Source organism: Rhamphochromis sp. 'chilingali' (genome assembly GCF_963969265.1).
Source record: "Rhamphochromis sp. 'chilingali' genome assembly, chromosome: 1".
Lineage (NCBI taxonomy): Eukaryota > Metazoa > Chordata > Actinopteri > Cichliformes > Cichlidae > Rhamphochromis > Rhamphochromis sp. 'chilingali'.
Window position 1 is genome coordinate 62918309 of NC_137929.1, and position 13514 is coordinate 62931822.

Here is a 13514-nt window from a genome sequence, read left to right on the forward strand (position 1 = left end):
AGTCCGTGAACTACGCGTACTACGAAGCGTGCAGTCGCTGGATTGGGACACAGCCACAGAGGGGGAAAAGGGTTAGGCACACAGGAGGAAGACACAGCTGAATCTAATTAGACTGGGAGGAAGCAAACCTGAAAACATGAACATAGAACCAAAAACACTAGACATAACACAAGGAAGGCACAGAGAACCAAAACCCTAAGAACATAAGATAATAATAATAATACTAATACTAAACACAAAACGCTGGGTCAAATGACCCAGGACCATTACACTTATCATACTTATTTTGTATTTGATGTATTTGTATTTTTTGTATTCTTCTTCTGCTATCTGAGGTAATGCACAAATTGTCCCGCTAGGGGATCAATAAATCTTATCTTAAATATTTATCTGGTTAAATTCAGTATGGTTCCGACAACAGTTTTCACAATAACATATATTAATGTATATTATATTATGTTTGTTGTGGGGGGGGGGGGGGGGGGGGGGGGGGAGTGTTCGCCCAGGGCACCAAACAGGCCAGGACCGCCCCTGCTCAGTGGTCTGACGCTTTCTGGAAACCGTTACACGCAGCTGCGATGAGCTGCACACACCGCCTCTTTTAGCTCCTCCCACAGAGAGGAGGCTGTTGTTAAAGTTCTTAAATTCATCCTCATTTTCTTGTCGCTTCCTGTTTTGGGGTGAGCACACGGATATCTGTGACAGCAGGTGAATTTCACGAGGACAATATCTGCAATCACTTTGAAACAGGTTCGTTTGCACCTGAAATAGAACATGATAACTTGAACATTCATTTTGAAGCATTTTAACTCTTGACTTCTTTTTCCTTTCGTAGTTTAAATATTGTTGATGCTCAAAGCCATGCTTTGACCTACGACTTTCATCTGTCCCTTGACGGAGCTCCTAAATCAAACTACCCGTGTGTCACATTAATGTTCCCGAGTAAAAACGGTCTCGGACTCAAAACACCGTAATTGCTTTGCTACATGTAGATGCAGGCGGAGGTGCCTCGCTTCGAGTGCTTCACCAAGTCGAGCACACTTTGTTCGTGTATATCGATCGTTCAGTGTACATCATCACCGCTTCTTTGCTCTGTCCCGCAAAAGACCTGTGAGCCGCGTTCGCTGGACCGGTTAGCGGTGGGATATCTGAACTTTAGCTCTCAGCTCAAAAACTCTTAAGTCAAGGCAGCACTTTATGTACTTTGAAGTATATTTCATGGAGTATCTGTGATTTGGAGAGGTGGCCATCTGCTGTGTCCATTTTGGAGTGAGGGCAAAGGGCCAAAGATGAGGTCCAAAATCCATTTTTGGATGCTCGATCAAACCAGGTTAGCACTCTCATACCTGGGCTTTTCCTCCAGCTATAACAACAAGCTGAACCCGCCAGGCTGTCTCCCTCAGGGAGGCTCTGTCAAGTCCTGACCTCATCTCTAAGGCCGAGCCCAGCCACACTTCAGGGACCATAGCTGAGGGTGGGGATTGCCCCAATCAGTCTGTAAATCTCACTCCCCTCACTCGTGAACCTGACCCTGAGATATTTAAACTCCTCATCTCTGACCTCCTTAAAACAGCTTTTGATTGTTTCATTAATTAAATAATCAAAGCCGTGGATTCTCGGGTGTGAAGAGCTCAGTGAAATCTGCATCATGAAATGCAGGAACAGGACTCAGAGTTCCATAATAATAATTGTAATAATAGTAATAATAAAAATGATAGTGATGATGATGATGATGATGTGGATGGATGGAGCTGAGCTGTCTCATGTTATAAATCTGCGGCAGCGATTCTCAGACAGGCGTTAATGAAACTGTTTTCTTCTCAGGATGTCAAGCAGCACTCAGAAGCACCAAAACTTTGTCAGCGAGCCCATGGCAGGGAAACCGGTGACGGCGGTGCCAGGAATCGGACCTAGTCTGGGGAGGGAGCTGAACAGGGAGGGCATCAGCAAGGTGCGCAAAACACCCACACACACAAAAAGCAGAATTTGGTTTTTGGACATGAACGACTTTAACGAACTATAAACGCCTGTGACAGGGGAGCGCGCCTGTCACCTGATCCCAAACAGATTTCTGCATTTCACCTTCATGCTGTGTTTTTCTTACATTTATAGCGTACATATTTATAAATGCAGTTTGAACCTGCATTGTTTCTCACACAATGTCAGTCTGACTTTTACTGTTTTTAACTTGATTTTTGCTATTCTTTGTTTTTATCCCTGTTGTAAATATATAATCATGTGAATTCCTGAACTCTCTCCTGAAGCTGTCAGAGGAGCTGATGTGTTTGTTCATGTGTGGTATTTTCTGTGTGTCAGACTTTAGGTTTTGTTTTCCTGCTTCGTGAACTTTGTCATAGGTTTCACTTTCCTCTGAAATGCCTCCTTTGTGCCTCACATCGGTCATATCCTGCTCCTGTTTGCACTTATTTCTCTCTCATGTATTCAGTTTTGTCTTGTCCTGTCCTGTAAACCAATCTTCTTGACTCCCTCAGTCTCCAGCCTCTGTTTGTCTCAGTGATTGTAAGTGGTCATTACAGCTCAGCTTCCTTTTTAAAGCTGTCTGATTGGATGGTGTGTTTCTCGTGTTTTTAGGCCTCTGGCCTCCTCGGTCAGTACCTGGTACATAACCAAAACCCGCAGAGCTTCAATCAATGGGTCAAACGCAGCAGTGGAGCGAACGGTCACCAAGCCAACGCCTGCACCCAGGCTATGAAGGAGTGGACAGACAACAATCTGTGAGGACCCGCCCCCTTTACCTGAGAGGCACCTCTCAGCTGATCATGTGCTGAGCATGAATAAAACATAAATAAAAGTTTGTGTGCCGGAGCTTCGTTTGTGTCTGTGACTCAGTGAGTGGATCTGTGTTTGTTAAAAACTTTGTTTTTAATGACTCGCTGGCACTGGCTCAGTCTAACAGACCCCTGCAAGATGATGCGACTCACATCTGGTGAAGCGCCACTCCCCTGTGGCCGTTTTTGGTACTGCAGATAAATGCTGAGAGGTAATAAATGACAATCATAATTTAGGAAGCTCTGTGTTCGATAAAGTTCACAGATTTAGACTGTTTCATAAAGCAAAAGTTATCATTCCTGCCCGTGGACAGAAATGGTGCAGAGTTTGTGTGTGTTTGATCATAATTAATGTTACTGATCGCTTGACTGGAGATGGAGGAGGAAGACTTTAAAGAAGTTCACAGTTTGTGATCAGAAAGTGAAAATTGAACTACATTTCTCACCAATAGGTGGAAGTGTTTACCACAGTACTTCCTGTGTCCTTGTAGGATTAGGATTTAACTTTATTGTCATTACACATGTATAAATACAGGGTAATGAAATACAGTTTGCAACTAACCAGAAGTGCAAGAGCAGTAAGTGAGACTTACACTTAGAGGTCATGTCCAAATTCATGGGCTGCATCCTCCTGAGGACCCAGCCTTCGCGGCCTACATGGGCCGGGTCCTCAGAAGGTCGGGCAGGCTGGAAGTAAATGGCTGTGAAATTGGATGGTCTAGCCTTCTGATTAGCATCACCAATGTCTCGGTGGAGTTTAATAAAGTCAGCCGTCTGCTCCTTGCTATCTAAAATATAACAGGACACTGGTGTAAATTCTCGACCATCTCACTCTTCTGTTTAATCAGTTTTCTGTTTGACGTTTATTCAGCTGTGCAAACCACCCGGGGGATTAATAACGTTTTATTTTATCGAATCTAATCTAATAACTTTAATCTCAACCAAACCGATTTACTCACGAACAAATAAAACACTGAAAAAAGCCCAACAATAACATTTTTAGGTTGTCTAAGTGACATATATATTACGTTTAACCTGAGTAGCGAAAGCCGCGATGATCTGTGGTCTTTTGCAGTTCTCGGGGGCTTTAGTGACCCTCGAGCTCCTGGCTAGCTATCGGTCTGGTGGGTAACAAACATCTCCGAAAACAGAGCACTTTAACAAATATGTGATATCTTGATAAACCGAGCAGATATTTGAAGTTTACACAGCTACATTCTCGTCTGAAAATATGTTAATAGTTTATTTTGTGACCCAGAAAGAGTAATAAGAGTAATATTAAAAATTTGGTAGCGGCCGCCATTGTTGAAAACTGGAATTGGCTGGGTTGCGCTATGAATTCTGGGATATGGTAGGCCACGAAGGACACACCCGACCCATCCAAATTCGGGGAAAAGGAGGACGCATTTGTCGGCTGCATTCGGAGGAGTCTACGAATTTGGACAGCCTTTGTCACGTTGCTGTGACATAATCGACCTACAAATGCGTCCTCAGAAGGATGCAGCCCATGAATTTCGACGCGACTACAGACTTAGAGCTTTTTATTGTCATTGTGCAATTTCCTGCACAGCGAAATTGGGTAGCTGGCCACAAACGTGCAAAGGCAAGAAGGGAAGACAATATACAACGGGGGGGATAAAATAAAAAGCAATATATATGTATACATATATGTGAGTGAAACTATATAGACTGTGTATGCGTAAGAAACACTGAAACAGAAACATTGTGGGTCTGTATACGAGGGCAATTATAAAATATAATAAATAAGGGTGGAGGGGCTATGGTCATTTAGGGTGGAGATGGTAATTTCACAGAGACCAAAATATTGCACCTATCAAAGATATTGCTCATGAGCCAAAAAAAATAATTAGCAATTAAGTCCAGGGAGGGGAGTGGACACCAAGTGCGGATCTAGAGAAATTTTCTTAGGGTGGCAAAGAATTCAAATTGGGTGGCAAAATCAAAGCCTTTTTTTTCCAAACACACACGCAGGTGGTTACATATGTTTAAAATTATTCAAATGCAGTAAGTATACACCTTTTTGATATAAATACAGTCTATAACTTAATTATTTTCTGTAGCTCACATAATTAAAAACTTTAGTTACATAAAACATGCAAATTTTGATCTTATGTACTGTATAGCCTGTATAATAAATAAATATGTAGCCCAAAAAGAACAAAATCCAGAAAGCTACACCCAGAGGTGGTTCATCTACAAACACAACTTTAACTAAAGTTTCACACTGTTTTTGTTAAAAAAAATAATAATAAAAATAAAAATAATGAAATTGTTACAGGCTTAAATTACACAAAATGTCAGAAATCTGCACTGTCATGAACAAAAATTTAAACCTAATTTTTCATGATTCCTTGGATTAACCCTCAGAGGTCCAAAATATAACCGGCCATTTTTGACTCCCTTTGATTTTACATTTGGATGTCACCTTCAAATTGTTTCATTTTATTTTTTTCCACTTGCCTTGTCTGGTATCATTCTTTTCTTTTTCAGCTCAACCTCACGTGTCTGAATTTGGCTGTTTTTTCATTGACATACATAATATTACTGATCTAAAATCACACAAAAAACTTAAAATCCTAGTAGTTTATATTTTTATAACTTGAAATGCAAATATAAATTGTAGATTTTGAAAACTTGTGCACACATTTTGTAAACATATACAATACACCTGCTGTTTTTTTTTTAAATTTTGTACAACCATTGAAAAATATTACACAACCACAGTCGCCTCAAGGCGCTTTATATTGCACAGTAGATCGTACAATAATAGATACAGAGAAAACCCAACAATCATATGTCCCCCTATGAGCAAGCACTGTGGGACAGTGGGAAGGAAAAACTCCCTTTTAACAGGAAGAAACCTCCGGCAGAACCAGGCTCAGGGAGGGGCGGCCATCTGCTGCGACTGTTGGGGTGTGTTGAAAACACGCAGTTCTTTGAATCTTTGGGCTGAAGGAAGGACAATACTCGGTGTATAAATGCTCAATCAACAATCATTTATTTCCATACAATTCAACAATAAGAGCATTACAACGTCCGGACGGGAGAGATGCTACCAGAGGGTCAGGCACATGTCTCAAAATGGTGACGGGTTGCTCAGCTTTTTATAGTCTCTAGTGGCCCCCAGCTAGTCGTAAAAGCCAAAACATCACATTTTTTCTCTGTTACAGCGCCTAAGTTATGACCTCGGCAGTTGTTTCTCTGCTTTCTGTAAGGTGGGGGTGTGGAATGTGGTCTGTCTATCTCCCCTGTCTTTAGACACAGAGTCTCCTGCTTACAACCTTCTCTTCATGATTCAACAATTAAGCATGTCAAGAAAACAGTGTAACACATTCCCAGCAGATCAAGGATACAGAGTGATGCACATTTATCTAATGAACTAATATGTGAATATGTTCTGTTAACTCAAAAGTATAATGAGAACTAAACTACATACAGCTCACACACTCTATTTTAAAGGGTATAATATGATCTACAGCAGTATTCTAATTCAACTACTTTGATTACATATATAAGGTAACATATAATAACAGAATAATATCACAATACCCTCTTTTGATCTCTCATTAAAGAGATCACTAATAACAAGCACTTCAGCGTTGCAAGGTCCAAGTTTTCTTGATCCTGAGGCCCTCTGTCCCCCTTTAACGGGTGGACCATATGGGGGATGACCTCTGTGTTCACGCAGTTCAGATGCAAGCAAAGTTAGATTTACAACCATAACAGCAGTTACAGATGACACTCCCATCACTCCCCATTTCTCCCACAGCTTTATTTTGGTGCTCCAGTTTTCCACTCCCATTTTAATGCCCCCTTATACCTTTCAAATGTACTTAGACTAGAACCTCTGTCTAAGGAGCTTTTAACCTTTATTTTTATTACTGCAGCTACCAGTGTCTTCCAGTTGGGTGATTCTCAGCTTCTTTCTTCGACCTCCGGGGTTAGACCACCCTTTAGTCATTGCACAGTTCTGGGGATTATTCTGCCCTGATTTCAAACAAAGATCTGTGTGTTTTGGGTTCACCGGCGTGTCCCCCTTTTTGCCAAGCGCCTCTCGAACCTCGTTGGTCTGGTGTTCCTGGTTTTCGCCAACCCCTTCATGGTTATTGCTGTGTCTGTGGGATCCATCTTCTCCAGGAGCCCAAACGTCATGACACTTGACCCCAGTTGCTGTCTCGGCTGTCCCTACATCTGTCTCTGCTGTGAAGGGTCCTCACATCTCCGTGTCCCCGTCTGATGTCTGTTCCTTTCTCTGCAAGAGACAGAAAACCAAAACACCTCTCTCCCTAGCCTTGATAATCTAATATTGTTATCCATTGTTGTTCTAATGATTCAAATTTGGTTTAAAATATTATGTTCAGGACCTATTCTAATCATAATCTATGTGTGTGTAAAAGAAATCAAAAATTAGTGAACCCTTTCTAAGTCTAACACATTATAAGCTTAAGTTTTACCATAGCTAATTTATTAAACACAAAAATAAACTCATAGAAATTTTCATATCACCATTGTTTGATGTTCAAACTCAACTCCCCCTTTTTGACACACTCCCATGTGTCAATTCATTGGAGCTAGACAATTAAAAGAGAAGGTTAGTGACATCATATCTCAGAAAGTATCAAAAATTCTTCTCTCGAGTACCGTTGCTCCAGCCTTGTCATCCCTGAGGATCTTCGATCCCGAAAATGTCCCTTCTCCTCATGTAATAAAGTCTGTCATCCTTCCATGCCCTGGTAACTGGTCCATCCAGAGCTGTAACATTTTGAAATGTACATACAACAAGCCAAACCACACCTTGGTCACACCAACCCTTTTCTGCCCCGAAGATGTCCAACACCATCTTAGTCTGGACCAGGGTTGTAATAGTTTTGCAATTTTCATCAGTTTTAATCAGTTTTTACCAATTGTTTGCTAATTTAGTTTAGTTTTTATTTTCTGAAAATCCTTAGTTTCAATTTAGTCTTATTTGTGTTTTGCAAAAAATTAAGTGCAACAAAATCCCAGTTCCATCATATCAGTCATGCTCTTCTGGTTATCCTTGGGTGTTGAGACTAATAACTATTAACTCTTGCCGCACCGAGTGGTCCTAATTTTGGTTCAAGTGAATTGATAACCTTTTGAAGGCGATTGTTTCACACCTTTATTTAGATGTCCCAGTCCTGTTGTCTCGGGATACATCACGCTGCCTTATCTGGGGTTAGCTGTTTTCTGGGGATGCGGGTTGAGTGGGTGAGCTCTTCAAGGAGGGGGAGTGTGCTCCCCCTGATGAGGTCTTCTAGGTAAGCTAGGTTAACCTTCTTGTGTGAGCTTTTCAAGTGCACTTTAAGGTTAGTGGGACTTTTAGTTTTATAAATGTCCCTCATGTCCCCCTGATGACCCAGTATTTCATTTTTGCACACTGTAGTACACATTTTAGTTTTTGCTTGTAGCTCGCATACTCTACTTGCCACTCCTCTAATTCCTGATGTTTCTTAGAGAGGGCAACAGTACCTTTAAAAATATATCACATGTGTGGGGGTGTGGCCTTGCCAATTGTTTTGCCCACCTTTTCAAAATGGCTGGCGTGCCCACTAGCACATTTCATGGAAAAAGAAAGGTAAGCTTGATACTTACATTTAAAATGTTTTGTTAAACTCAGATTTTTATTTTATTCTTTTTGCAAGTACCCCTCCTCGGTGGCGAGAAACTGTTGGTGTGGTCAAGTGGGTGCTCTGGAAACAAACGCTCAGGACAGAACAGTTATCAGTCATGTACTTCCTACAAATTTTGCATATGTTTTATTTCATATTGATCCTCTGAGTGTAATGGTACATTTTAATTTGAATTTATCCAAACTAAACACAATATTTTCTTTATTTACTTTGCTCTTGTTCTTTTTCAGTACCACATCCTATCAAATGTCCCTGTCGATTATATTCTACATTTAATAACTTACTATTTCAAGTGAGAACCTAAATCATGTGGACCAATGTTTATTATTGCATATCTCTATTCTGAATGTGGCCAGTCATTCATAGGTATTGTTCAATTTTGGCGATTTTCCTCTATAAAATTTAATTGACTTCTTTACAGTGGCCTGCTGTGGTTAATAATAACATATTCCAGTCATGAGTGATATCCAAAGTCTTCTCCACTGTAGCATTTGGCATTCCCAATAATATAACATGATACCTTAATCAAAACACAGTTAATATAGCACAGTTTTCTTGATGCAAACATCAGTAACTCAAAATCAGCAACCACAGTGTTAAGTCTGCAGTTCATACTTATGTGAAGCTAGAGTCTCCTCCTCCAGTCTCTCTTATCCTCCTGCTCCTGAAAAAACAAAACAAAACAAAGCGAAGCATCCACCCTTCTCTTGTCGGCTGGGTGACTTGTTTATTGGCATTTACTAATCCTAAAGTGGGTGCAGTCATTGTCTCAGTATCAAGTCAGTCAAAACTTTTAGTCGTCAGTCCATCACAGTCCATTCACATGCATACCTCCCTACACATTCATACCAGATGTTGCTGATAATGGAGTCTCCCGCGCAACCTATTCGAGCGTCCATCACCAGCAAGATGACGTCATCATTTTAAAGGAAAACAATTCCTTGTTGTTTTTTGGGCCGGATTGACTCGGTGCAATCCTTTTAGACTCAGAACTTCTCAGTGTTCCCTATAAGTGAATTTCTCCCAAGCCAATTACAATCATGGAGAAGCACACTTTGCAACTGTTTACAGTAATAATATTTTATAGCGCTTTAAATTTCAATCTTTCAGGCCTTGTTTAAAGAGCTGATTGTTAAATCATGAACTCACAAAATATCAACATATCACCACCGGTGGATCACACCTCTCAGATGTTTTTTCTCCAGTGCACTGTAACAAAAACGAAAACAGACATAACCAACAAAATACTACTAAAATAACACAAACTAGGGCCCGTTGCAGACATGTCCAAGCATAAAACTATCCCTCTCTCGCTTACGAGAAAGAACACAAGCCAAAGCTCACTGATAAAATCAAGCTAGCGCTAAACAAAACCAAACAATCAACCAGAAATTCACAGGAACATTTTGCTTCCTGCCGGGACAATATTGTGTGGGAATGAGAACCTCAGGTGCCGTAACACCTTTTGTTCCTCCTTGAATTAAAACTCAATCACAGAAAATGCCGTACTCCAACCTAACCTTACACTATTAATTCATCATTTTCACTCTGTGCCACTGTTCCTCATCAGGGCTGTGTGAAGCACAGCAAAGAATTCAGTCAAGGCCTTGAGCCATAAACAGACATCACGCACAGACATTGTTTTCATAACCAAACCGTTTTAGAGCTTATTCCTAAAATCTACATAAATGCCTTCTAGGTGACATATAACACATTCTAAGTAATCAATGGCTCCTCATAAAAATTATGCATTGGGATGTTTGTGTGCAGCATTTTGCATATCAGCATAAGCAAAGCATTCTTCATTGCATCAGCGTGTATGTGTGTGTGCGTGTGGATCACTCTTCATTGCACAAGCGTGTGCATGTGTATGTGTGTGCATCACTTCTCAGTGAATCAGCATTCCCGTGTGTGTGTGTGTGGGTGTGTGTGTGTGTATGTGTTTCTCTTCATTCTGAGTCAGTGCATGTAGATGTGTGTGTTTGTGTGGGTGTTTGTGTTCATCACTTTCCTGTTCTGGTGTTCTGGGTAAACCACGGCCTGAAGCATGTCCTGGGGTCCTGCCCCCCTCCTTTTTCAGTTTGTTTGCGACCATTGCTGCTGCTGCTGCTCAAAATTCAGTCCATCCTGGTTCTGACCCCAATTGGGGCAGTCCTTTCTCCAGTGTCGATGTTCACCGCAGGTGACACCTGCATCTTCTTCTATGTTTTTGTCCATTCTGAGGTGCCTTCTGTCCTCAGTTACTCCTCTTGTCTCAGTCACGCCCTTTTTCGCCACCCGATCACCCGTGTTGGTCCATCACTGTCCTGCACAGTGTGAATGCAAAGTTATCAAGGTCAGCATTCTTTCGCTCGGCCTTACTTTTCATTCGGGCTTGGCGGGCGTCTCGTCACAGCTCTGTCAGCTGACGCAGTCTGGGAATTTTCCCCCGTGTAGTGAAACGGGCCTTAAGTTTAGTGCTCTCCGTCTCGGCTGCATGAGATCACATTCCTGCAGGTCTGTTGACATTCTCAGGTCGTTGTTGTGGGTCCAGCTGTTGCAGCATTTGGTCAGTGTCACGTATGGGGGAGAGCAGGAGTCCAGTCAGCCTCGGCTTTCAGGGCCGGCAAAGCAGCCTGTAATTAAATATGTATAGAAAAAACAAAAACAAAACAAAACAAAAACAAACAAAAAACAAAAACAAACGAACAGGAAAATGTTGTTGTGTTGGCTGTGTTATTCAGAGGGGAGGCAATGGGGCCAGGCCCTGTGTCAGCCTTCTCTCCCCCTTTTTTTGTTTTTTGTCTCCCGATATAATCAACTCCTAACCCACCAAGTTGACAGGACAACACAGGTACATGTTAAAATTCTTAAGATCATGTTTAAAAGCCCAAAAAGGAACTTTCTTTCATTCAGTAATCACTTTTATTAATCAATCAACAGAAAACATGTCACAATTTGACTCTTTTTACCACTAAATTTGTTGTGTCTTGCCTGGTTGGTTAGACCAGTGTTCCTTTTTTTTTTTTTTTTTTTTTTTTTAGTTAAATTGTTGTCCTGCAACCCAGAGGGTTTCTTTGTCAGTAATGTATAGACTTCATCATTTAAGTATGTTAATTTTTCTTTAACCTTGCTGGAAAATCTTCACGTGTTCATGAGTGTAAGCTGTTTCTTCATTGCGTGTATGTGCATTTGTATAAAAGCAGGTTAATTTTATCTTTTCTCAAACTAGGCGTTACCTTAAAAGGAGCCTTTCTCTCAGATTTCTCTGCTTGTGTGTGTTTTTGTTTCACCTTTTTGTTGTGATGCTCCGGACGCCTTCCCAACCTCCACAAGTCCGTTGGCCCCAATTTTATGTGTTAAAACTTCTCTTAATTTCTCCTCTAATTCTCTCCTCGCTGCTGTCTTTTTCACAGCTGCTGATTCGTGCTGGGTGTGGTTCCCATTACCTATAATTTTGCTTCGGCCGCTGTGCTTGTGGGGGCAGTTGGTCCAGGTCCGCAGCTTCCTGTATTAACACACTAAGAGATTTATTTTAATTTCATTTTCATCACTTTTAAACCGATAAGCAGGCAACACGCCTACCTTGACAGCGTAAACTGTACGCCAGTCTCCCAACACATTCCTCTCTCTACTCCTCCATAATTCTCCACTGCACACCTCTTACTATCTCTCCTTTTTATTTTTATTACACCACAGAGTAATACACCCAATTATGCCCGTCTATCTCTATGTGGCTCCAAATTCCCTCTTTATTTTAATTTCACACTCGTCAGGGGACAGGCACACAACAATTTCAACCGCTGAAACGAGGAATTCAACCTTTTTATATTTCTTTACTAATCTAGACTCAACGTTTGTTCGCAAAATGTGTCTTGTTCTAGTCCGGAAATAAATGTGAACCCGTGATTACACGGCCGTTCCAGTGTTATTTCCGTGGCTATGCGGGGGCCCTCACCTCCCCAAGTCACCACCTCAGCACCCGGACAACGCCGGTCCTGGCCACGCGTCCACGGACAGGAGGGTCGCTACTCCATAGGCAAAGTTCCACAGGTACACTAGGCATCAACCTTTGATCCTAAAATGTGTATTTGCTCTAATGTCCTCCTAATCAAACACATTAACCGTCACTGTCACTGTGTTCACGCTTCACACTCCACACAAAAACACACTCAGAGCGCGCCTCACTCACACTCTCACTCAGTGCGCGCTTCACCCACAAGACAGCACCCAGAGCGCGCCTCGCAGCTTCACACACACTCTCTCACCCAGAGCGCGCTTTGACACTCACACACAACACTTTTCCTCAGCGGGAATTTTACACAGAAACCTCTGAGCTCAACTATTAGATCTTCTTAAAGCACACTGCACCATAGACCAAAATACCCTTTTCTCTGCGATTATGACCGCCACCACGGGGCAAAGTCGCATCATAAAAGTGATGCTTGCATCCCCGAAGTTATACCAGACATCATAAACCAGGTTTTGCTCTATGTACTTCTTGGCAAGTAAAATTTTACTTTGTTTTATGACCGCAGCCCTTAAAAAAAAAAACTCGACTGACGCCACAAACCACCGTCAAACCTCTGTTCAATGTACTAAAATTAGCACCAACCACTACTGCACTTCACGGCCGCATCACCGGAACACGGCCGTATCATAAACCAAACCTACGGACGTGTTTCGCTCTCGCGTTGCCAGTGTTTAACCGCACCGTGAAGCCAGCATCTGCTTTTCCTTAAATCAACTTCTATTTCATAGCCGGCAAGAGCCAGGACGTAACCGACACCATAAACAAACTTCAAACCTCGACTTCAATGTACTGAACTTATGGCCGCGTCTTCAGAATAAATTCTAACGTATTATTGCTACAGAAGCCAGTATTAGACAAAATTAAATGTGGAAGGTAAAGTGGCTGCACTCTAGTCCAACGTAGTATGTTATTAGTATCTCGGTAGAGGCAGATTACTGCAATCTAGACCAACGTAGTATGTTATTAGTATCTCGGTAGAAGCAGATTACTGACACTAGACCAACGTAGTATGTTATTAGTATCTCGGTAGAAGCAGTTTAT

The 13514-nt window shown here is 41.6% G+C and overlaps 1 protein-coding gene across 1 annotated transcript; it reads left to right on the forward strand.

The window, feature by feature from the left end:
* Positions 1 to 591: 591 nt before the first annotated feature.
* LOC308394893 (barrier-to-autointegration factor-like protein) lies at positions 592 to 2826 on the forward strand. Its single transcript, XM_080879494.1, has 3 exons — positions 592 to 750; positions 1825 to 1951; positions 2593 to 2826. The coding sequence occupies exons 2-3, from the start codon at positions 1826 to 1828 to the stop codon at positions 2737 to 2739; spliced, it is 273 nt and encodes a 90-aa protein (XP_080735620.1). The 5' UTR covers positions 592 to 750; position 1825; the 3' UTR covers positions 2740 to 2826.
* Positions 2827 to 13514: the final 10688 nt, after the last annotated feature.

Bases quoted from the DNA above. Each gene is read 5' to 3' on its own strand.
- LOC308394893 (XM_080879494.1), top strand. From the start codon at position 1,826: ATGTCAAGCAGCACTCAGAAGCACCAAAACTTTGTCAGCGAGCCCATG. The intron at 1,952-2,592 runs GTGCGCAAAACA...TCGTGTTTTTAG, and splicing joins ACAGGGAGGGCATCAGCAAG to GCCTCTGGCCTCCTCGGTCA.